Source organism: Pelodiscus sinensis, chromosome 22 (assembly GCF_049634645.1).
Source record: "Pelodiscus sinensis isolate JC-2024 chromosome 22, ASM4963464v1, whole genome shotgun sequence".
NCBI lineage: Eukaryota > Metazoa > Chordata > Testudines > Trionychidae > Pelodiscus > Pelodiscus sinensis.
This window is the reverse complement of record NC_134732.1, coordinates 20,471,616-20,496,513: the sequence shown is the minus strand read 5'-3', so window position 1 is coordinate 20,496,513 and position 24,898 is coordinate 20,471,616. Positions and strand designations below refer to the sequence as shown.

At 43.8% G+C, this 24,898-nt stretch overlaps 2 protein-coding genes across 4 annotated transcripts in view; one reads left to right on the top strand and one right to left on the bottom strand.

Moving 5' to 3' along the window:
• Positions 1 to 19,524, bottom strand: RBM18 (RNA binding motif protein 18). Its single transcript, XM_075905396.1, has 6 exons — positions 19,390 to 19,524; positions 18,996 to 19,112; positions 9,865 to 9,991; positions 8,047 to 8,133; positions 3,601 to 3,686; positions 1 to 2,061 (listed from the first exon to the last, which is right to left on the bottom strand). Exons 2-6 carry the CDS (start codon positions 19,106 to 19,108, stop codon positions 1,902 to 1,904), a joined length of 573 nt encoding a protein of 190 aa, XP_075761511.1. The 5' UTR covers positions 19,109 to 19,112; positions 19,390 to 19,524; the 3' UTR covers positions 1 to 1,901.
• MRRF (mitochondrial ribosome recycling factor) overlaps positions 19,176 to 24,898 on the top strand; it is a 20,507-nt gene continuing 14,784 nt past the window's right edge. Inside the window, exons 1-3 of one of the 3 annotated variants that reach the window (XM_075905395.1) lie at positions 19,176 to 19,301; positions 22,992 to 23,200; positions 23,778 to 23,933. In XM_075905395.1, the coding sequence (XP_075761510.1) occupies positions 23,017 to 23,200; positions 23,778 to 23,933 (340 nt within the window). In that variant the 5' untranslated portion in view covers positions 19,176 to 19,301; positions 22,992 to 23,016. Of the gene's footprint in view, positions 19,302 to 19,479; positions 19,617 to 20,107; positions 21,285 to 22,991; positions 23,201 to 23,777; positions 23,934 to 24,898 lie in introns of those variants that run through there. The other 2 variants (XM_075905394.1, XM_014572362.3) reach the window with 2 other exon arrangements.

The window sequence follows — 24,898 nt, the reverse complement described above, 5'->3', positions numbered from 1 at the left end:
CATGGTTTAAACTATTTATTCACACATAGCTGTAAGAGTCTTAGCAAATGAGCCCATTTTAAATATAAATAAATATAAAAGGGAACACACCAGCACGCCTCATTCAAATGCAACTATTTCTAAATTCATATTAAAAATAGAAACAACCATCTTGTTTTAAATAACGAGTCTAAATGATTCAAGGATTGCAAGTGTGAGACTATATCATATAAGTGTAAAAATCTAAAACAAAGACCCAGTCTGCAAAAAAATTTTTATCAGATAGCATTATCATTCATAGAGGTGCTAAACCTAAAAGGAGACTCATTTTCTTCAAGTACCTGGGTAACAAGAAAAGTTAGAAATTAAACTCACTAGCTAAAGACCTGTTTTTAAACAATGATCCATTTCAGGCTTTGAAAACAGTGCATCTCTCAAACACGTGTAAAGCTATGGTTGAGATAGTTTAGGGGTTTTAAGAACATTTTATACATAAATGTAATTATAAACAGCATTGTAAAATAGAACATAAGTTTGCCATACAAATGAGAAAGTTTTTACCTAGAGAGAAACCGTGGGCAGTTTAGATTATCTCGTTTGGACATTGTAATGGTTATCAGTTTGGGGACACCATTCAGGACTGACTGGCAAGTGAGAAAACTGTATTACAGTTATAAAAACTTGCAGTGAGAGATCAGATACCTTGGCAACATAGATCATCATCTCCAGTACCAGTGAATATAGTTGTCTTCCTCATCACTCCCACTTGTGACGCATATGGGTTTTATAGATCTTTTCTCATGTCTGTCAGTGTTGCAGGGAACTTTTAGGGACCAAGTGCTGTTTTAGGTGAAATGCCGGTCCATTAAAGAAAAATTAAACACTTCCTAAAGCAAACATAACCCCTAGAATACAATAGCACTGCTATGCCAGATCCCCGCCACTCACGTTTTCCTAATTGTCGTAACCAAGCATCTTTGCCAGCCAGTCAAGAATGGAATTAGCCTAGCTGGGTGCCCTTCTGAGGTAGTTGTTCTGCCAGATGTCTCTGGGGTAGCAACGTTACAGTCTCACACTGTCGCATCTTGCTTATGAAGAATAATCGGTAAGGAGGGTTACATGTATGTATGCATGCTAGATATGCCACTATAAAAACTTTAAACAGTATTTTCACATAATAACATTCTACTGTTTTGCACATGAAATTTCAAGATCTACATTTTAAGTGTTGTTATTTTAGAAGCACAGAGTAAATTACATATAGGAATTATTAAATAGTTACGCAGTGAGACACACTGGATTTCTACAATTGTTCTGAAATATTAACATTTAAAATCCTTTTGCTGTCCCATGGTTAGATCTAGATTTAATTTAACAAATCGGGGTGCAAAACAAAATTGCTGCCTTGTGTATAAATATAGCATGTATATTTACTAAAGAGGTTGCAAAAGCCATTTAAAGTTAGCTGTGTGGAAGATGAAAAGGACTTATGGTAATTTATCAAAACTCTTGTGTTTTCCCTCTGCTTAAAATATTTAAACAAAGTGGAATACTTGTTTGAAAAAAGGTACTTTCTTAAATTTAACAGCCAGAATTAAAATAGACCATTTCTTGTGTTTGATTTTCTATCTGGCTAACACTTCTGGTCTTACTAATGAAACCAGACTAACAACATGGATTATCTAAGTCACAAGTTTTGGATGGAACCTTATTTTTTCTGGACAGCAGTCAATTCTGTACATACACTGACAGTATGGCGCAGTTATCAGAACATTTAAAATAGATTATAAAACACTGTAGTGTAAACAGTGAAATTGGGAAGGACAGTGCCAACTGAGCATAATCTACAAGTACAAAAACACTGGAGGATTTCAGAGGTGTATAAAACAGTCTCTCTTGCTACCATTAGCCATACATAATCATCATCTTCTGGATTTCCAGGCAGTTCTGGAGTAAGGAGTAGTCCTTTTTTTATCGGGTGGTTTGAAGTAAGAATAAGCTGGTGGTGCTGGATATTCCGCATCTGGATTCTCTGCCATCATTTTCAGCTTGGCTTCAATAGCTTTTATTTTTGCACTGACACTGGAAAAGGGAGAGAGTTTGAAGAGATAAGTCTAGCGTGTCTTTTACCAGAGACCAGAACACTGTTCTCAAATAATCCAATATCTCTTGCATCAGAATATTCAGGCATATCAGGAGAAGAACAGGCGTGGGCAATAAGCAGCCCACGGGTTGACGTGGTTCACTAGGGTTAGCCCCTGGCAGGCTGCTGGAGCTTTATTTACCTGCGTATCCTCAGATATGCTTGCAGCTCCTATTGGCCGTGGTTCACCATTTCCAGCCAATGGGAGCTGCGGAAAGCAGTGCAGAACGGGACACCGCTGCTCACCGCTCCCATTGACCAGGAATGGTAATCCACAGCCAACCGGAGCTGTAAGCAGCTGTATCAGCAGACTTGCAGGAAAATAAACAGCTGGCAGCCCACCGGTGGCTAACTCTGGTGCATCCTGTACGGCCCGCAGGCCACTTCATACCCACCCCTGAGTTAGAGGGAGATTCATGTTAACTTCATAAAGGGGGTAAAAGTGGTAACCAAGAATCTATTAGGTTAAGGTCTGAGCTACAGTTGCACTTGGAATGCTCTGAATGTTTTGGCGAGTGGGAGATCTGACCTGCATTACTGCACAACAAATTAAGGGTCCCCTTCACACTCAGATATTCTCGTTTGCTTTGACCCAGGGAAGCATGCCTAAAGTCTTTGCTCTATATGCAAGTTATGCTACCTTATAACCCGTCTGAGCAAGATGTGATACCACCCCAGAGTCAGCCTCATACAGAGCCACTGGGAGTCCCAGGCTGTGTCTACACTGGGCCACTTATTCCGGAAAATCAGCCGCTTTTCCAGAATAAGCTGCAAGCTGTCTACACTGGCCCCTTGAATTTCCGGAAAAGCACTGACGACTTACTGTAAGAAATCAGCTGCTTTTCCGGAAAAACTATGCTGCTCCCGCTCGGGCAAAAGTCCTTTTTCCGGAAAACTGTTCCGGAAAAGGGCCAGTGTAGACAGCACAGCAGTCTTTTCCGCAAAAAAGCCCTGATCGCGAAAATGGCAATTGGGGCTTTTTTTCCGGAAAAGCGCGTCTACATTGGCCACGGACGCTTTTCCGGAAAAAGGGCTTTTCCAGAAAAGCATCCTGCCAATGTAGACGCTCTTTTTCCGGAAATACTTATAACAGAAAACTGTTCCATTTTAAGCATTTCCGGAAAATCATGCCAGTGTAGACGTAGCCCCCGGGAAAAATGCAAGCCAGGCACTTCCTTCAAGCTTCAATGGCATTTTCCAGCCTTAATATACACTTAATAATGTGTCAGGGGTTATACGTATCAATAAAGATAAAAGTTAAGGGTCAAAATTGCTCTGGATCAGATCAGTTATTTTGCAGCAGGACCCATGTTCCCTAAGATACAGTAGTTACAGTAACTGGTTTTAGTTAGGATCCAGAAAACAAAAGAAAAAAGCTGCCCCAAAGATGGGCCCTTTTCTGCTTCCACTGAAGTCAAAAGGGAGTTTTGCCTCTGGACTGACAGATTTGGCCACATTTTAATTATGTAGGTTCCTACCTTAGGTTAGACTGGGTTGGCTCAGTGCTGGAAGATGGTTCAAGACTGATTGGAAGAATTTTCTCATTTTTATTATGATCGTATCTCTGCAGGTGAGAAAAGAGAATTTGAAGTAATTATATAACTTGAATACCAAGGCTCTGAAACCACCAGGGTTTGCCAACAGAGAGACTTCCAGTCTGGATTAACCTCACTTTATTATGCTGGCAAGCGTCTACACAACTTTTACCAAAAAGCCTTTAAGTTAAACCACATGGTAAAATGTAATGATCCTAGTGAACGTATTTGTTTTATTTGAAAAGGCTTCTGTTTGGAGTTCACATATGTCTAAGTATGCTGTATGATTATCACATGCACTTCATTTTGGATCTTTTAGGCTACCACCATTTCTCAGGTTTAGAATTGCTTCTTAGAAGTATGGTGGTGGGGAAATACTTGAAGTGTAGCATATAATAGAGCCACTGGCCAAAGGTAAGTCTACTACAGGGTACTAATACATATGGCCTTTGTACAAGGACAGTGCTGAACCAGAAGAGAACCCATAACGCTTGCTTCCTGTTGGAATGCGGTCATATGGAATTCTGCTGTGGAAATCTTCAAAACCCGTTCCATTCAGCAGAAGGCAGTGTGTGAGCCTCTTTTCTGACAGCAACGGGCCTCCTGAAATATTCACAGTGCGTTCTGCTTCCGTATTTCGCCCAAATTCAGGTTTGTTTTTCTGTAAAACTGCTCAAGATGACAGCATCTTGTAAGGTTTCCTTGCTTTTTAAAGCCTTGGCTGTTCATTTTAAAACCATACAGCGCAGCGTTGGCACTGCCTAAAATAAACACTTGTCACAATAAGCAAAAGTCTCCTGCAGTTAAATCTTTCCATTCAGAGAATTGCAAAGACTGTTGCAAATGGAACTAAAGCTTTTTTGCACATTATTTGCCATACTCCCACACTGCTTGGGCATTAGGGTTTTCTGCAGAATTCCTCTCTATGCAGACATTTGCTGTGCTGACTGAAATTCCATTTATGGGCTGACCATTTTTCACGCATGGAGAAACATGTACTCTTCTACGAGAGAGCTACAGGATTTAAGAGGTCATCAAAATAGAGAACATGTTTCCAACATGTTTTCATCATCTAATAAACCATCTTGTTAGTCTTTAAAGTGCTACATAGTCCTGTATTTTGTTTCCAAGAGTTTGTATGTATTCTAAAAATACTGAGCCTTTAGGGTTTGACAAAAAAGCATGGTGGCCCTCAACAAGTAGGTTGCCTTAGTCTTAGGGAATGTGAAAGGTTAACCGGTAAGCATCGCCCTAAATGGGAAATGCTTACTGGCTCTGGTTAACTGGTAACCGACGCAGGCTGGAGCAGCACCCTGCCTGCCGAGGGCAAGGAGCTGCTCCAGCCCTGCACGGGGCCAGCCGCAGATAGGGGCTGCTCTCGTTCACAGCAGCCTCTGTCCGCGGTGGGCCTGGGCACTCCACAGGCAGGGGCTGCTTCAGCGTCTGGAGCAGCCTCTGTCTGCAGGGAGCCCAGGCCCATTGCAGATAGGGGCTGCGAGCCGGGAGCTGGCAGCAGCCCCAGAGCGGGGCCTGGGAGCTGACAACAGTGCCAGCCCCAGCGCAAGGGATGAGGGAAGGAGCCTGGCAGGCTGAGGGCTGCTCCAGGTGGGCTGGAGTGGTCCTCAGCCTGGATCCTGCTTAGTCAGTTAACTGGTTAAACGTTTGGTTAACCTAACGTTTAACTGGTTCACTGATTAACCAACATTTCACATCCCTATTAGCCTTTTACACAAATACAGCATGAAAGGTGGGAGAATTCCATATGTAACAATCTACGTTGGGTAGTTTGCATTCAACCGCAGCAAGTCGCTCCCAAAATCTGGTTTTCCCAAAGAAAGTTGCTTTGTTAAATACAACTAGAAAAGACCCTAAACTGAAGAAATTAAAAGATAAGAACACACGAACAGCCACAGTAAATCAGACCAATGGCCCATCTAGCCCACTATCCTGTCTTCCAACAGCGGCCAATGCCCGGAGCTTCAGAGGAATGAACAGAACACGGCAATTATTGAGCAACCCATCCTTTCACATCCATGCTCAGTTTCTGGTCATCAAAGGCTAGGGACACCCAGAGCAGGGGGTTGCTTCCCTGACCTTCTTGGCGAATAACCATTGATGAACCTCTTCTTCGGAGCTCATCTAATTCCTTTTTGAACCTAGATCTACTTTTGGCCTTCACAATATCCACTCGCACTGAAGTACAGACACTCCCTGAGCTACAAGCATCTGACTTACAAACTTCCCCACATACAACAGAAGCTCACCTGCTGCCGCAAGGAGCAGGCAAGAGGCACAGGTGGTGGTGAGCAGTGTGAGTGATGGCTGAAGGACTCCAGAGGAGCAGAGGGCAATTGTTCAGCCAGTGGCTGGAGAGAATTGGTGCTTTGAAGAGGCACATATATAACCACTATTTCTCTCCAGACACCGGCTGCATGGCTCCTCCCTGCCACTCCAGAGTCCTCTGGCTCATGATTGCACTGTTCACTGCCTCTTGCTGAGTGGGTACAGTTGGTGGGGACAGGAGTTATTAGCTGGGAAATGGGGCTGATGCACAGCCCTCGGCGGGAGGGGGGCATCAGCCAGAAGTCCCTTTACCTCCTCGTCCTTTCCTAATTAACCCTGCCTTTCCTCAAGCACTAGTATTCAAGGTTAAATAAACTATTTCTACTATTTTTCTATTTCAGCTCCATCATGGGCTAAATAGGCTTTTGCGGGCTAGTCTGAGAACCTATCATTTATAACATCATGTCTATGGGAAAACGTGCAACGCGTTCCAAACAACCAACTTACAAATGAACTTTGGAACACAACCCGTTCATAAGTTGGGGACTTCCCGTACTTCCATTAAGCCTGCTATTAATTGGGTAACCCCTGTGCCTTGTGTTATGAGAAGGGCTAAATAATGCTTCCTGGTTCACTTTCCTCAGACCATTCATGATCTTACAGAACTCTACATCCCCCCCTTAGTCAGCACTTTTCCAAGCTGAAAAGTCCCAGTCTGTTAAAATTCTTCTCATGTGGAAGTTGGTCCATACCCTTAAATCATTTCTATTGCTCTCTTCTGTACCTTTTCCAATTCTTATGCATCTTTTTTGAGATAGAGCACCAGAAGTGAAGCCAGCATGGAAGGTGTTGGTGTACCACGGATTTATATCATGGGATTCTCCAGCTTCCTCTCCAGAGGTGTGGACTTCCCCAGTTCCCAACAGGTGCTCTGCCTCAGGCCTTGCCCTCCTCCCATTTCTTCTTGCCTCTTTCCGCTCCTCTCCCCATCTCTTCCTGCTATGCCACCCCCCCCCCCCCCCGCCCCGTGCCACCTGAATGCTCAATCTGCGGTTGGTGGGAAGTGTGGGGAGGGTGAGGCAGGGGCTGACTGCGAGGGTGGGTGGTGGAAGTGCTCATCTGCAGGGCTGCTGAGCACCAACAATTTTTTTTTCATGGGTGCTCCAACCTTAGAGCATTGAACAAATGCTTCCCCAACACTGTTAGCCTTTTTGACTGCACATTATGGAGATGTTGGAGATCAACTATGATGCCAAGATTTCTTTCTTGAGTGGTAACTGCTAATTTAGATCCCATCATTTTGTACGAACAGCTGGGATAACATTTTCCAGTGTGCATTACTTTGCATTTATCAGTACTGATCAATCAATATTTGCAAACAGACCTTACCACCGTGCCTCAGACCAAAACCAACATGTGTCAAAATGAAAGGTAAAGGTGATTTGCTTTTTAAAATCAGAAGTAATAGACTCTACCACCTGCAGACAAAAGAATCCACCACTTTTAGGAAGCAGAACAGAAAAACTAGTAAATGCAGAATCATTGACCCACCCAGTCCCAAAAAGTACTGGGGGTGATCTATATCCTCAGACTTCCAGACAAAAAGCACATAATTAGCTAATCTTTTGTGGGCAAGTTGTTATGGAGATTTTAAGACCTTCTTCTATAGTTCCTGGGACAGGGTGGTAGAGAGGATGCTGTTTTTGACGGATTCCTGTGTACCAGCTCCCATCTTTCTAAATTATATGAGTATTATATAAATACAATTGATACAAACCTGTCCTTTACTATGTGGCATAACTGATTTTTATGACACAAGTCAAGCAGTCTGTAGGAAACATTTAACACACAATTTCTAAAGGGTCAAAATACGAAAGGAATAAGATGGCCAGCAACAGTCACGTAGCAGAATGATACCAGCTATGAACAAAGTAGAAGCTGAAAATAAGATCACACATGAAGCTTAGGTAAGTTCTGAATGCTTAAATGAAAAGTTAGAGGACAATTATGCAACTCTCCCTGCTTTTGATATAGCACAGAGATAGGATTTTTTTCTCAAATTATTCATCCTCATAAGGCAGTTAACGTTTGCAGTAGAAAGCTTACCTTTACTTGTGCATGTGCCCACCGCACCACCAGCTTTTTGGAGAGGGCCAGTTTACCATTGAGACATTGGATTGCTCGTTCTGCTTCCTGCACCAAAAGACAGTTAACTAAATAAACCAACTCAATCTTTTATCAAAATCTAAGGACCCTTTCTTGCATGTATGAGATTGATGTACGTTAGTTATCCCTGTCAATCATACAATCTATGCTACAGTTCAGTTAGTGTTTCTGGGAACCCTAAGCACCCATACAAGTTACTATATCCTTATAAACTACTGCAGAGATTACTCATAAGGCTTTTACTCATGGCAGAATAAAAACATTACAGAAACTTCCAATAAAGAACAGTGTTTACATTGCTCAGTTACCTATGGGAAACACCTGCAATTTACTATTTGTATCTCTCTCACTAAGGCTTGCCTAAACTATGGGTTTTACACCTATTCTGTTAAATAATTAGTATTACAAAGATTTGAAAATTAGACAAAGGGATAGACTATGAAGATCAGCCACATACTAGAGATGTCAATGATTAACTTTATTAGGTGATGCTTACGAGTTAGCCAGTGGCCAAGCTGGGCTGGAGCAGCTTCCCAACTGCCCCATGTAAGTGGCTAACGGGTTAAACATAACGTTTAACCAGTTAACTGACTAAATGGGATTTTACATCCCTACCACCGACGAAGCAATATAATCACTGTTTTCCTGAATCCTTAATATTAATTGGCTGATTCAGGCCAGGTTCTAGTAGATCCTGCTATTTCTTCCTACCCAACTTGTCTGTCACGGCCTCTGAAAAATGAGTTTCCAAAAGGTTCCATTCAATTGCAGAAGATGGTGGAGGAGGGAGGAAATGACAGTCAGTCTGTTGTTAGCTTGAACTCAGGAGTTAATTTCTTGCTCACTACTTTAAAAAGCCTTAAAGTTCAAATTACAACTGCTTCTTACACTTATTCTGCTGCCCCAAAATGCTTCTATGCAGTGATCCCACTACTATTAACCTTCATGGCTGTATTATTTTCCCAAGTTCCTCCCTATCCTGCATCAGCGGTCCAATGTTACTTCCTGAGCTATCAGGGAATGATACTGAGCTGTATGTTATGGCTTTATTCCACCTCCTGATTGGTGATACAGCAACAAAAGAGGAAGGCCACACAAAACAGACACTTTATCCGTGCAGCTCCTTGCAGCTGCATCCAATCCTAGTTGAACTGTGACACCATTTGTGACCATAATAATACAGGCAACCGAAATGTCAACCCATGCTTTAGAGTATAAAATAAGCCCCACAGGGATCAGGAGGGAATATTTCCTTCCCCACATTCCCAACAGATGGACAGCATTACACAGGTGGAGAGTTGTACAAGGGTGGGGGTTTGTGTCTTCCTGAAGCATCGGGGCTAGAAGAGCAAAAAAACGGGAGGAAATAGCAGTGGTAGCGCTAGGTTTAGTATGCCACATAATTTGAAACTAAGAATTTATACCGGTTATTAACAAGCACCTTCAGTCTATATTAGACCACTCTGCACTCAATCTAATGGCTTGCTCATCCCAGTTTTCGCCAAAAAGCTTTAGCAAAACAGCCCCAGGGAGGCAGTGGGGAAACCACCTCTGTTACTTGTGGGGACTGCACCATATGGGTGGGATGGGTATGCTGAGGGGTTTATGTATTGAAAGGTGATCAGGCACTTTCTTTTTTCCTTCATTATTGTCTTCCATCTCATCTTTCAGTTGATGTAGTTAATTTAGACCATAAAGATAAATCAGCCTGTCACAAGGATCAAATGTTACTAGGGGAAAAAAAAAAAGCCAATGTACCTGTTTAGTTTCAAAATTCACAAAACAGTATCCTCTGGGCTGCCCCTCCAATGCACCTGACTTATGGAAGAGAAAGTCAAATTGCTTTACTTTGCCAAATTTCTGGAGGAGTTTGAGGAGGTGATATCTGAAAAGAAAAAACACAACACAGACATTTATAGGCAACCTTTCACATGAAGTTACAGCAAAGAAACGTAAAGAGTGAAGAAGGCACTGCATATACTTCAGCATCTTAAATCCTGTATTGTGCTCTCTCTTAAGCGTATGCTCTCACTTCCAGATATTTGCCAACCAGTCTAGCATACATCAGCCCTCTGATAGTCACATCTCAGAAGTACCCAGTGTTGCCAATGGCTATTTTGTCAACTCAGAACATAAAAGCCTTAGAATGTATCCATCTCCAGCAGTACCATCTGAATAGTTTGCAATCTGGGCTAAGATATGATCAATCATATTCGCTTCATACCAAAATCAGAGAATCAGCAACATACTGAAGGCCAAGACTCCATAAAGCAGAGGCTGGAGGCCACGGATGCACAGAAAAATCAGTCGGGGCCTGCACACAAGTGAGAAGTAAAAACAAAAAACCCAACCCCTCGCTGACGCTGTGGCCACCGTCTGAGGAGGAGAAAGACACTCCCCGCTTTCCCCTCCCACACCAGCCTAGCAGATTTTGTACCCTCCAGCCCTGCGGTTGGATGGTGGAGGGGCTGGAGTGCTAGTGCAGGCTCGCCCATGCTGAGGAGGCCCCTGAACCTCAGGGGCCAGATCCAGGAAAGCAGGGGGCCGTATATGGTTCCCCATCCTTGTCATAAAGGGATCGAGAAGTAACAGAAGACCAGATGAAAGCTGTTAATGTTTTACTGGTTGAGGCATACAAGCACTGACATGCTCTACTTGCTTAATTTCCACTGTGGACATGAAGGTTGCAGGCACGTCAATTATTTTTGTAAATGTGTTTTGTTAAGCAAAATCTAAAACTCAGCTATATAACTGCACATATTGCTTAAGATTTTGTGCTTGATGTGTTTGTTTTGCAGGTTAGTGCACCAGACACACAAACTAAGGACTAATTTTGTTAGGTGAAAGTTAATTCTGCAAGTTCTCTGAACTTTTGTTGTTTCCCTCCACCACAGTCTCTGAATGATGGCAGTTGATTTGAGAAGAAACTAAATGGACTAACGCTTTACTGGGCCAGACTTCTTCCTCCACAACATGAAATAATACCTGGAGTAACTGCAGCCAGACCTCATTGTGACTTGCTGTACAGATGTAGCAAGTCACATGACTTCTCCGTGCCTATTTTCCACTATGTTAAATGGGTAGAATACTTGCCTCTCTACCTCAAACTTAATATGTGCAACACAATGAGATTCTTGAGTGAAAGAAAATAAAAATTAAAAGCTGCCTATGCACAAACTCATAAGTTCAATTGTTAATCCACAACTGCCAATGTACCAAGGACTTTCAGCAAGATACATGAAAAGTGAGGATACACAGACCTTTTCCCTAATTAAAGCCGGTTTCAAACATTTTTTCAGGCTAAAGGCAAGAGAGTTCCTGGAAACTAAGTAATCTTCCAGGACTGGCTAAAGTGGACGTGCAGGATGTGTGGTGTTTAAAGAGTGAAGGTGCAGCAAACTTTCAGGCCACTGGTAGATGTGAAAGTTGTTTTGGACAGGATTAAAGCATATTTTAATTGATTATCAGAAAAGCCTTCCACCTCTTACAAGCACAGATGAAATACTGATATGATTATCTAAACTATGTTCTGCCAAAAGACTTGTAAACACAATCGCTGCTCAGGAGAATAGGAGCAAGTTAGACATCAGAAAATATATTTAAAAGCTTCTAAGCAAAAATGATGGAATTAATAAGATGCTGGCAAAGTTCACCACTCTTTCCCTTCCTGTTGCATCCAAAGCCACACAATCAACAAATCCAGACAACTTAACATCCATTTCTAGGATGTGCACTCTTGAGGTGCTAAATTCTTCAAGATATGGAGACCACTCCCAGTCACATCATCCAGACCCAGGAAACTTATTGAAATTCCAGGGCCTTTTGAAAGGCATTTTCACATCATTAAGTAATGTTTTATTAGCTATTTTTAGAAGTATGAAAATAGAGCCCCGACCAAACTGTTCTTTCACCAAATATTGTTTCAAAGTAGAAGGAAACAATGTCTCTGACCATATTTTGTTGAGAAAAAAAACCCTAATTTATATAGCGACCTTGCCAAAGGGAACAGAGTTTGTTTTTCTTATGAAAGCCCACTCATCCAAATAGTGACTATTTATTTTTACTTTCTTGGCAGCAGAGTGGTAGTTTGTAAATGTCCTAAAATACGATAATCTGGAAGATATCTCCAGCAGATTATATTCAGGTCACATTTGACATAAACACCCTTTATCATCAAGCCACAATTAGCCAAATTTCTACAAATGCTGGATAAATCTATTCTGGATGAACTACTCAGAATGGCCGTCTCGTAGGAGTAAAAAATGGTAGGCTCAGAATGCGCCTTTTAGCTATTGATACTTTTAGATCATTAATAATAATCAAAAGTTTAACCAAGGGGGTTTACAAATAACGTGAAATTCAGAAGTGAAGGAAGACTTGCCAAGGAAGTATGTAGTCCCAAAAAAAAGTGGTCTGCTGTAAAAATCCCATGTTTGAAAACTTTATTAGACCAATCACTTGAGCTACATGGAGCTTTGAGCTATTCACACATGTGGCCCTCTCAGATTGCTTCAGCCAACCCCATTTTCCACTTCCTGTCATCTGATGCAAATGTGAGACAAACCAGCAGCTCTCCCGTTTCCTTTTCCGTTGGCCTTCCTCCTGGCACCCTGAGCGCTATTCAAACACACTCAAGGCTTCCTCTGAACAATGCTATTCCAAGGATACTGAAAAGGTACCGGGCCACATGCTAAATCTATTACTGGGAATTTTCCCCCATAGGGAGCCAGTAAAATGTCTTAACAATAACTTATGTAAACATTGTTTTCCAGGTAAAACTCATCAGGTTAGAATCTTAGACAAGGAACTGCACAGTGGAGTAAGGAGAAAAACATACTACGGGCTGGAACTCCCAAAATCAGGACTCCCTCATACGGCAACATCCATGGTCCAGCAGGACCACGAGCGTTCCTGGACCAGGGAGTCTCGGCTGGGAGTCCTAGTGGCAAGAGGGCTGGTGGCTCATAGCTTGGCGGGGCTGGGACCAGTGCAGCAGGGACTGTGGCAGTCCCAGGAGCAGGGCCGGGGATATGGCAGCCGCAGCAGCACCGATAGTGGGGCCAGGGACACGGCAGCCCTGATAGCGGGGCTGGCGCAGTCCAGGCTACTGGAGCCGCAGCAGCATGGCAACCCGGTGGGGAAGCGGGTGGGTGGCTGGGGCTGGCAGCGGGGCACGAAGGTAATGTGGGGAGCAAGTGGTCTGGGGAGCAGGGGATCTCCTCTGGTCCAGCAAATTCCCTCATTCGGGACCAGTCAGCTCCCGAGGGTGCTGGGACAGAGAGGTCCAACCTGTATGGACGCTTACACACAGAGTCATTCCTTGGCTACTAAGAAAATGGAAGTCAATACACGTGTAACAAAGTAACATCGTAAATACAATATTTGCTTTTTGAAAATATTCTTCAAGTAATTATCTCAGAATGATTTAGACACAATTAGCCTCAATTGCTGTAAGGAAGGCACTTTAAAAAAAATGAATAAAGAAAGACACAGAAAGATTAAGTATCACATCACAGCAGGTTAGTGGCAGAGAACAGAATCCAGGTGTCTTAACACCTAGTACTCCACTAACTCCTAGAACAGAAGTTTGCAAATTGTGGTCTGTGAACAATAGATGGTCTCTGGAGGACTTGCTAAATAGTCATACACAGATGTCTGGTCAGGTGACAAAGTGGAGAAAAAAGGGCTTTTTAAAACCAGATTGGTTTAATGTAATCATATTTGTCTTTTTAAAAATAAACCAATTTAAAATTAATGTTGAAGTTTGACAGTCTGTATTAAAGGCCTACATTTACTATAATCTATTAAAATAATACAGCCACTCCCTGAGTTACGACCACCTCCACTTACGACCATCCGGACTTACGACCAAAGCGAATTACGAAGGGTGATCTGCGCTTACGAACAGTGCAGTGCGGTCGCCATGTAACTCTATGGGATCTGAGTTACGAACACTTCGAGTTATGGACCAAGTGCTGGTCTGTAACTTGTTCATAACTCGGGGAGGGACTGTATAAATAAAAACAGTGTTTAAGCAGTACATGTTTGCTGCCAAAGTTTAAAGAAAGTCAAACCACTGAACTGGTAGACGTTTCTGGCTAATCACCCACAATCTGAGTTTGTTGAAGTGCTAAACCTGCTTTTGACAGCAATATTCTCTTCTGCACCTGCAGAATATTTAATTTCAGTTTATTTCACTAGTTTACTTCAATGACTAAGCCTTTTAAAGTTAAGAAACCGATTGTGAGCTGAAAAAGCAGGACAGCTACTTAAATTGGAAGAGAATAAAAGTGAAATGAGAGGATGAGAGCTACTAGTTCTAATATCTTAAAGGACCTGGTGACTAGAAACTATCAGGTGAGTTCACAAACTATAGATACTTTATATAATTAATCAGCTTTAAAACAAAGTGTTTTGATGTATTTTTCTTATGTATGCCTCGAAATTGAGAAAGTTTTAACTAAACAATTTAAAAGGCCCTATTTGTGCATTTTACTGAATTCCAATGTTCGTCCAAATACAGTTTGATACAAATCATAAGTATTCGTCATACTCTGGTGAACAAAAAATTTTATCACTCTCTATTTTCTAACAAAAGATGAGGAGAATTTAAGACCTGAATAAATGCATGTGAAAATATATACTTGCTTAAATTTGGGGTGGGAAACCTCAGGCCCAGGGACTGGATGCAGCCCCTGGCTTGCCTGGATCCTGCCCCCTAGTCTCAGGGACTGCCCCCAGCACTGGGGAGCCCGTGCTGGCACTTAAGCCCCTCAGCTGCCCCACTGTGGGGCTGGAGCACTCAAAATCTACTAGCCTGGGCCCCCCTAGTCTCTGGTGTGTGGCAGCTCCTGACTGATTTTTCTTGGGTCCCCACCCCTGTCTTAAATAAATGTGATAGTGCAGCCTCTTGGTTTGCAAACAATCACCAAATTGAACATAAAGGCAACATTTAACTGCAAGTGAACATGTACAGTTATCAACCAGTGATACTCAACCTCTCTTTAGGAACAATCTACCCACCCAACATGTGCTGGCTTACCCTCTTTCTAGCTGCTACCCTGCATTAGATGCTTCCTAATACTATTTTTCCATATAAACATTTGAGATTACAAAGAGAGGTCTGTGCAAATATAACTGGGAGAGGGCATGCCCATGGAAATCTCTCTATTAAGCCACAGTACATATAATGAAAAAGAGAGAAATCCACAATAGAATAATTGCCATGGTATCTGCCATTCTGATAATTTTTAGATAGGAAATAGTCTCCTGAAATCCACATACTAGTGGTTAAGTAATATGCAGGAAGCAACACTCCCTACGCTTAAGTTCCCACTTTTTAATATTCATAACTGTACTGTGAGATTTGTGCTCAAACTTGCACATTTTCTACTGGCTTTACAGCACCCAGTTTGTGGCTATGGATTGCTTTTAAAGGGTTTCAATACTAAGTTCAGTGTTGGGACATCCATTTAAATAAATAAATATAAACCCTGTTCTTTTTGAGGGAATCACAATATTAGCATCAAGAAACTTTACTCAATTACAAAAAGAGGGAATGTAAAAATTCCAGTAGGCAGTTCCCTGAAAAAAATTGAGATCTGCTGCAAACAAAGATTGTCATTTAGTTTTTAGATGTGCTTGTTTCCCTGATTGGTAAGCATAACTAAGATCCCAATGAAAGGCAAGAAAAAGCAAATAGACACAGAGGTGATCAAGAAAAGGCAGGAGCCAAGAGATCTCTTCTGATATGTAAACATTTAGTGTAGTGCCATGATTAAAGATTCAGTTTCTTTACTCAAAGTGGAACGGGGAGCTGCAGAGAAGTAAACTGAAAGGCTGTTTAAAGCCTGTACATGGTTTCGTCCTCTGCTGAAATGATTACATCTTTACCATACCACTCAGCAAAAAAACTAGCAATCCCTGAATTTACAGCAACAATACCCTGGATTACAGGAGGAACTACAGTACTTTTCCTCTTTCACTGTCAATGAAAACAGAATACTCTCCTACCTTTTTTATGCTAACACTAGAATACACATAGATCTTAACACAGAATTACAAAACTTTAAATGAACTTGATTAGTTTAAAAACATATATTGCCAATAACGAGGAATTTTTTTAGTGACTATCTTTAGTGTTGGGAAAAAACCTCAGCACAAGTATAGAATGAGTAGCAGCTATGCAAGAGTCACCCACAACTACTCACCAATGTTTCAATCCTTTTAGAGAGGGACCACTGCCGAGGGTGAAAGTGGAATTCAGCCTTCTGCCTCAGATGAGATTATCAACAAGTGGACCAATTAATGCAAAAGTAACAGTGCGTTTTTGGGGGGTAGGGGGGGTGAACACCTGATCACCAGAAGGAAGTGAACTGAGACTGTAACACACCAAACTAATTTCACACAGGACACCTAAGAGCTGCCAGATGGTAACAACATTCAGTCATTTTTAAGATAGGCTGGATTTGAAGTGATGATCTACAATAAGAGGCTCTAACAAAACATCTTAAAACAAGATGTAAGAACACTGCAGGAAGGAATGTCAGAGGAAGTTATACAGCCAATCTATTTAACAAGCATACTATACTTCTTCCCTCACGCTGACCCTGCATCCTGAATCCCCAAGGACTTTACAAACAAATATTTCCAAGAGGCCATATATCTAATCACATCATCTCGTGCAATTATTGAATGCAGACAAACCAAAGAAATACAACTGTGGGGCAAAAATGGTAATTAATGCAAAAGAGGTGGCAGTAGCCTAGAGCTGAACGATTGAAGAGGATATTACATTAATGATGGTCTCCACTTAGAGACACTATTAGAACACTGCTCTGTTAAAAGCAACTGCACTCAGAGCAAAAATGGATCACTTGCAAAAACATAAGGAGCAGAACAAAAATTGGTTCCAGGACTGAGACACATAGGTTCCCCCCCCAGACTATCCTATTTACTTGAAGTGTGTAAACCTTTGATCTATAAAAAATGCCTAAGATTTTTAGTGTGCTGTACAACTAGCATCTCATATTTTTACAGCAATCCACCTACATCCCTGAGATTTTAACTGTACACTTCAACTGTTCAGATGTGTTAGCATAATATTTAATTTGCATTTAATCATTCCAAGGCCAGGGAAGTGTGATGCTTACACAAATAATGTGACAGCAAAATTTAAGAGATTAGGGTCATACTATATTCTTTGTAGCAGCTGTTCAGTTAACTGACAAGGACAAGATAGTAAAATATCCACTGGGATCTTTCTGCAAAGTGTCCCAATAAGTCTCAAGTTACTGAACACATTTTAGAAAATAAAAGGGCTCTTTTCATCTCCAGATTTCTAGTCTGAAAAGTGACTCATGGAAACATCGCATAAAATGCACTAACACTGTGGCCACATGAATTCTCTCTTATGATAACTGTAGAGCAGGAGCTGTTCTCTGTATCTGCTGTCCACTTCTGGAACCCTTTCTTACTATTTCTCTAGAAGGTACTGAACCATGGTAATACTCAAGTACTATCCTGGCACCCAGGGATATCCAGATGAAAACAAATCAGCAATTCAGGCTAAACACACTATTGAAAACCACTGAGTTAGAGCAATCTGGGGTCCACAGATGAGAAAGGTGAAAACCATTGTTCTAATCCATTATATTATCTTCTAGATCACTTACATATTGAATCACAAAACAGAAAAGGCCCTCCTTACACTACTGAAAATACCATGCTGATGCCATAAATGACAACACTTTAGTATCCTTCTCTTCCCTAAAAGGGCCAGGAGGACTTATCTACTGTACATTTATAAATCTTAAATGTTCTCCAATATTTTACTTCCAAGTGAAATTAAAAGTAGTAAGTTTAACACTTCAGTATACAGTGGGTAGTGGTGACAGGGCCTGATTAAGACCTTTAGAGGCACTAAGCACTGAAAAGATTATGGTGCACCTCCCCCTTATGTAATTCAAAATAAAAACAATACTATACCATAAAATCTCTTCTTTTTTTCTGTGTCCCTGCTAGAAACCCTAAGCTCTGAAAAGATTATGGTGCCCCCCCCATGTAATTCAAAATAAAAACAATACTATACTGTCAAATCTCTTTTTTTGGTGCCCCTGCTTTGCTGGTGCCCTAAGCATTTGCTCCGTCTGCCTATTGGGTAATCCAGCCCTGAGTAGTGAGTAAAATCAACTGGGAGTCAGGTGAAGGCTTCTTCAGCTCATGGATCCTAGGCTAGCCCTTTCACTGGATGGTCCATCTTTCTGATTGCCATTAGTCATTATATACTACCTACCACATGCATCTGACGAAGTGGGTCTTTGCCCACGAAAGCTTCTGCTCCTACACTTCAGTTAGTCTATAAGGTGCCACAGGACTCCTCGTCGCTTTTGCAGATTCAGACTAACACGGCGACCCCTCTGATACGTCACTCCTAGTTTTAATTGTCCCCAACAAGCACTCGTTCTGCTTTCCTTGGGATGCTAATGTAAACACGGTCTAGGCTAGGCATACAACTCTGATACAGTCCGATGGCCGTTCAATCTGACTCCGTATACAGTATTAGCAGCTTTAGAGACGATTGCTAAAGCATCCGTAGGCAAATCTTCAGCAGCAGCAGCAGCTAGACACTTCTACTGACCACTCGCAGGAACAGGGTGGGACTGGAGGCCATGCAGGAAACAGGGGCTGTTTTAAGCACAGTATATTAACGCTCGTGTTAAAGATTAGCCACAGGCGCGTGGCAAAAGGCGGCGGGCAAGGCTCTGAGGATGAGCAGCGCCTCAATGACCCAGTATCGCCAGGAATCATGGCGGGGCCACCCCCCCTGCGGAAGGAGGGTCAGAGGGCCGGGCGGCTGGGGAGGCGCCGCTCTGTGGCCGGGGACTTACTCGGTGATCTTGGGGTCCAGGTTCCCGATCCACAGCCGGTGCCCCTCTTGCAGGGAGCCCTCCGACAGGATGGAGGCGTTCTCCAGAGGCAGGGCGCCGATCTCCGCCGCCATCAATCTGGGCAGGGGACACACAAGCGGCGAGGGCCGGTCAGGCTGCGGGTCCGTCCCGCCGTGCCGGGGAGGGGCCTAGGCGGGGCTCTAGGTCGCGGTGACCGGAACCCGGCCAGGCCCAGCAGGCGGGGCGGGGAGGCCGCTGCCATGGTGAGGCGGCGGGCAGGTGGAGGCCGGAGGGGCCGTTGCCATGGTGAGGCGGGGGCGGGGTGACGGCTGTTGGCCGTTGCCATGGTGAGGGGGTGGGGGGACACGAGCCGCACCGGGCCGGCCACACTCACCAGGGGCCCGCCACTCCGGACCGGCGGCGCAGCGTCGGCTCCGCTCCCTTGGGCCCCGCCCCTGCCTGGGGTAGTGACGCGGCACGCCGACGTCTGACGCAAGGACGTGTCGCGGGGGGTGACGCGAGCGCCGCGCGAGGGGCCGAGCGGCGAGCCGGAGCGCGAGGCCCAGCGGCGGAACCCGAGGCACCGAGCAACGCAAACCAGAGCAGTGGGCGGGGCTTAAGGTCTGGGGCGGGGCGGGGCGGGGCGGGGCTGAGCGAGCAAGGGAGCGGCCTGAGGGTGGGGGCGAGATTGAGTGAGCAGCGTGAGCGCAGGGCCCTGGGGGGCGGGGCTCGGGGGGAGCAGTGGGAGGAGCTGTGCATCACGGGGGCGGGGCTGGAGACTCAGGGGGCGGGGCTGAGGAGCAGTGGGAGGAGCTGTGCATCACGGGGGCGGGGCTGGAGAGCAGTGGGAGGAGCTGTGCATCACGGGGGCGGGGCTGGAGAGCAGTGGGAGGAGCTGTGCATCACGGGGGCGGGGCTGAAGACTCAGTGGGCGGGGCTGGGGAGCAGTGGGAGGAGCTGTGCATCACGGGGGGCGGGGCTGGGGACTCAGTGGGCGGGGCTGTGCACTAAGAGGCAGAGCTCCAGGAGTGGGGCGGCTGGGGGACAAGGGGTGGAGCTTACACTATGGGGTGGAGCTATGCACCAGGAGGCAAAACTCTGGGAGGCAGGGGTGTGGTTTGCACCAGGAGATTGGGCTTGGGGAGCAAGGAGTGGGGTTGTGTAACTGGTGGGCAGGGAAGGGGCTCCTGAGGCTGGATGCCCACTTAGCCTGAATTTCTGATCTGTGACTTCATTTGAGGTCACAGTGATGCGAGAGTCTGTTAAGCTTGAGGTACTGCAGGGTGATCTGTAAAACCCAGGTCTTGGCAACCCTTAGCTGGTAAAGATCCCTAGACATTTATTGCTAACACCACAGTGTGAATGCCTCCCCATAGCCCAAAACAGGAAACTATCTTCTTCCTCCCTCATTTCCTATTGCTGTTTTTAGCTGGGTGTGGTATTTCTCACTTCCTGTCCTAAAACCACAGGGCAGTGTTTGTGTGGCTACCGACCAACCACCACATCCTATTCTCTCTCTCTCTCTCTCGATATAATTGAATTATGCTGCTAATTCTCACTAGTGGTGTGTTTTACAGTAGTTGGTATTTTTATGTAAGTCCCAACTCCTGGATTCGTGTGAATAAGTGAGAATTCCAGCAGTCATTTAATGTTTTTAAAAAAGGTTCACAGCTCCTCCTGGGTGCAGAGAAGTGCTTGGAAATGTGACCTATGAGGACAGTAGGTGGAAATTCAAAAGCAAGAAAGCAAATAAAAAGAATCTCACACTCCTTATTTCTACATGATCATATTTTTAAGCCATTCTCATAATATTTGAATGCTTGGGGTTGGCAGTAGCGTATTACTGCTGCTATTCACTTGTTTTGTGGGAGTACTTTGGAAGCTTGGACAAAAATCAGGTGCCTGTCGTACATGCTGTAAAGACAAGTAACAAAACAGTGCCAGAGAACTTAGAATCCCGGTGACACAGAGGATGCAGAATTTGGACAAAACACACACAAGGAAGATTAAAAACAGCCATAGTCGGGTCAGACCAATGGTCCACGTCGCTTAGTATCTTGCCTTTGACCGTGGCCAGTGCTGGAGATTCAGGAGGAATGTACAGAAAAGGGCATTTATAGAGTGATTCACTCCTAGCTTCTGGCAGTTAGAGGGTTAGGGTTTCCCAGACCGTGGGTTTGTGTCCCTGACCAGCATTGATAGACCTACCCTGCATGATTTCTCTAATTGTTTATTGAATCCAGTTATACTTTCAGCCTTCACAACTTCCCTTGGCAATGAGTTCCACAGGTAGATACTACATTTTGTGTGTACTTCCTTTTGTTTGTTTTCTACCTGCTGCCTAATAGAAGGGGTATCGGTGATCAGAAGGCTGAGGTAGGGTTTATACAAGGATTTTTAAAGAGGCTAAGGAGACAGATTAGAGTCATTCCAACAATAGGACAGCTCTGGGCGGCCACCCCAGGTCCAGAGTTTTTGTTGGCCCCATAGCAATTGCCCCAACCATCCTATGGATGGGAGAGACCCGGAGGATGACTGGGGGGCCTGGCGGGAAGGCAGCAGGGGACGATTCCATCCCCTCACTCACCATGGCGACAGCTCTGCTCTGCTCCGCTCCGCCACCTTCTCCCGACCGTTGCATTTGACTTCTCAGCGGTGGCAGAAAGCAGAGCACCTGGCTCCTGAGCACTCTGGAGCAGCGGGCTGGGAGGGCGGCACGGAGCAGGTTGCCAGGCCGCTCCAGCTCCTGCTGCGTGAAGAAGGGATCAGCCCCTGCGGCTGCCATGCCCCCATAATTCTTCCGTCTGTGTTACTTGGGGGAGGAGACAGAGCAGGGGTAGGGCCTGCAGTGGTGGTGGTGGTGGGGTTGCCCTGCAGGCAGGTTATAAGGCCTATATCACCTGAGTATCTGAGCATCTCGGGGTGACTGTATTTCATTGGTGGGTGAAATGATTCCTGAGTATATCAATGGGGGTGAATTAGGAATGTGAGCAACTAGTTAAGTAGTCAACTATCCAATAAACAAATGCTTATTGGATAGACAACACACTAGTCGACTAGTCATTTTCCCCCCCTCCCTCCTTGCTGCCTCTATCGAAAAGAGGCAGCAAGCGGGGGCGGGCGGGAGGAGGGGAGTAAGAGGAAGGGGCACTTCAAAGCGGCAGTGCCTCTTGGAGCCAGGGGCCAGTTGGGGAGTCCCCAGCTGACCCCAGGCTTCATGTGGTGCTTCCGCTTTGAAATGCTACAGGGAGCATGGGGCCAGTGGCCCCATGCTCCCCTCAGCGCTTTCGCCTTTGAAGTGGAACAACAATCCCAGGGCGCCCTTATCAACTAATCGAATCGTCAATGCAAATCACATCGACGATTCAATTAGTCAGTTAATCAAAATGTAAAGTCCCTAGGATGAATATGAGGAGACCACTCATGGTGACCAATATTGTATTTTTTGCTCCTCTATCAGTCTATAGCCACGTCTTGTCTTATAGTTAGATTGTAAGCACTTTGGGGGCAGGCTCTTGTTTTGTTTGTCCAGCACCATGGGGGTCCTAGCCTAATTGTATTGCTGTACAATTAATAAGTCATTATCGTTATTTTAAAACGGGAAGGGGGCTGACGGATTCTAGAATCTCAATTTTGTGCCATCAAAAAGGAAATTTAAATCTGTATTCCACTGACAGGTGTAAATAGAGCATCTTGTAAAAAAAAAGTGGTATCAATTCCTTCCAGTATTTTAAGCCTGTGGCTAGAGGTTTCTTCTCATCACAGCCTCCATACCCTACTGGAAGATGCCAGTATTAATGCTGTATAAGCACCTTGGGTCCAGTCAGCCTGCCTTTTAAATCAGCAGTAAAACTGCCATGATGCATTAGGACCAGAATCAGGCCTATTGTGCTCTGATGGATATCATGGTCTTACATTTTCAAGTGTAAGATTAATCATTTTTATGGGAAGACTGCTGAGGACGGTACTTGTATCTTCTGTTTTTCCTTTTCCCAGGTGAACTACAGTGAAGTTGTACACCATGGCAATGGCATTAAGGTGCCTCCGTCAGCTGCCTCCCTTGCTTCATAATTCTCTCTCAGGACTCACCAGGCCATCCCTAGAGGTACCTTTGAGGTATACGGCCTTGATCCTGAATGACTGCAGGCAGTGTGTGATCCACCAGACAATGTTCACTAGACATCTCGCTACCAAGAAAGCCAAAGGTAAAGAAAGAAGCCTCTTGACTAGAATTTGCTACCCCGGATTGTGTCTCCCTAATTTGCTGGAAGCAGGTTTTATGTCGTGATGTCGTTTACCTTTTAATGAACATTTCCATTCCACCTCTTCTTCTCCGGAAGCCCCTTTATTATGGCGAACTCAAGGTTTTATTTTCTTCTAAACTTGCCAATAGTTTTAGTTCTTGCACAGCTGAAATGTAATTAAAAAACAGTCACTGAGCACTTCTGTTGCCATGAATGGGATTATTTGCATGAGGAAGGCCATTAGTCCCTGCTCCTGAAAGGACTCCCACAAGAATGTACATCTTTGCAGGATCAGGGCATGAATCTTCATGTGCTACATTGGAATTAGCGTTGCAAAATGCACAGCGTGATACGCAGCTACATTTGGGATCATGGGAATTTACTGTCTTAAAATATATACATTTCAGTTCACGCTAAACTCCTGTTACTAATCTGAAAGTTGTTGCAATGGCTGCTTTTTGTTTTCTAATGTGACTGCTCAGTAAAAGACTGTGGCGTTGTGAGTGGTACAGAAATTAATTGTGTGTGCAATTTGCAGCTAAAGGTAAAGGGCAGAACCAAGCCAGAGTGAATATCAATGCTGCCTTAGTTGAAGATATTATCAGTCTAGAGGAGGTAAATTGTGAAATGCAGGCAGTGATCGAAACTCTTAAGGAAGATTTCAGCAAAAATCTCAATATAAGAACCTCACCAGGTCAGTAACTTGCTTGTATAATTCTCTACTGTCTATAAAAAAAAAAACCCACTGAGCCTTTGCAGCCCAGATCTGTGTCTTTAATTTTCTGTAAATTGATTTTCGTTTTATTGAGTTACTCACTGGGCACCCAATTACAGCAACCCTGAAATCCCCAACTAAAGACTTTCTTCACCCTGAGCTTGACCAGGAAGAATCCATTTTTGTTAATAACTTCCTGAAAATGGCTTTTGTAAGTGGGAGATGTCAAAAATGTCTAACGGAACTGTTTGCAGATGTGATGAAGAAGCAAGTTGTCAGCTAATGGTGCAGTAGGGCAGGAAAAATCCAATTGCCATTAAATTAGCCTTTTGGAAATTGCCATCGGGCTGGTGTCTGGCATATGCAGACTTCTTCTGCAATGCATATTTGTGGTTAGTAACCTTTACAGACCCTATTCACTTAGTGAATTCTGTGTTCATAAAGAAACGTGAACATATTTGACCAAGCTACAGTTACTCCAGCACACTGAAGACATGCATTTGTAAGACGTATCCAGTTTCAGGGAGAAAACTTAACATTAAACAATGGCCAAATATGGATCATTCACCACCCCCAACTTAGTCTCTAATGGAGTTAGAATGTGCAGTGCAATTGCTTAACTATTTACTTTAAGCTCGGGTTTTTTTTCCTTTCAATTATACTGATAAAGTGCCCCATCTCCCTTGTGCTTTCTGGCCTGTTAACATTTTGCAGCAGAAACTAGAAAGCAGATTAAGGAGATCTTGGAGTGAAATAAAATACTTTAAATTAGACAATGAACTGCACCTCCTGTGGGGACTTAGTAGAGGAATGCTGCCAGCTTAAAAATCATATAAATCTTCTTTATGTGTGTTATAACAGCTTAGATCATTTATATTGCATGAATTTTAAATAGTTAATTTCCTCTTTACTATTTATATTCTTTGTTTACCTTTTCCATTCTG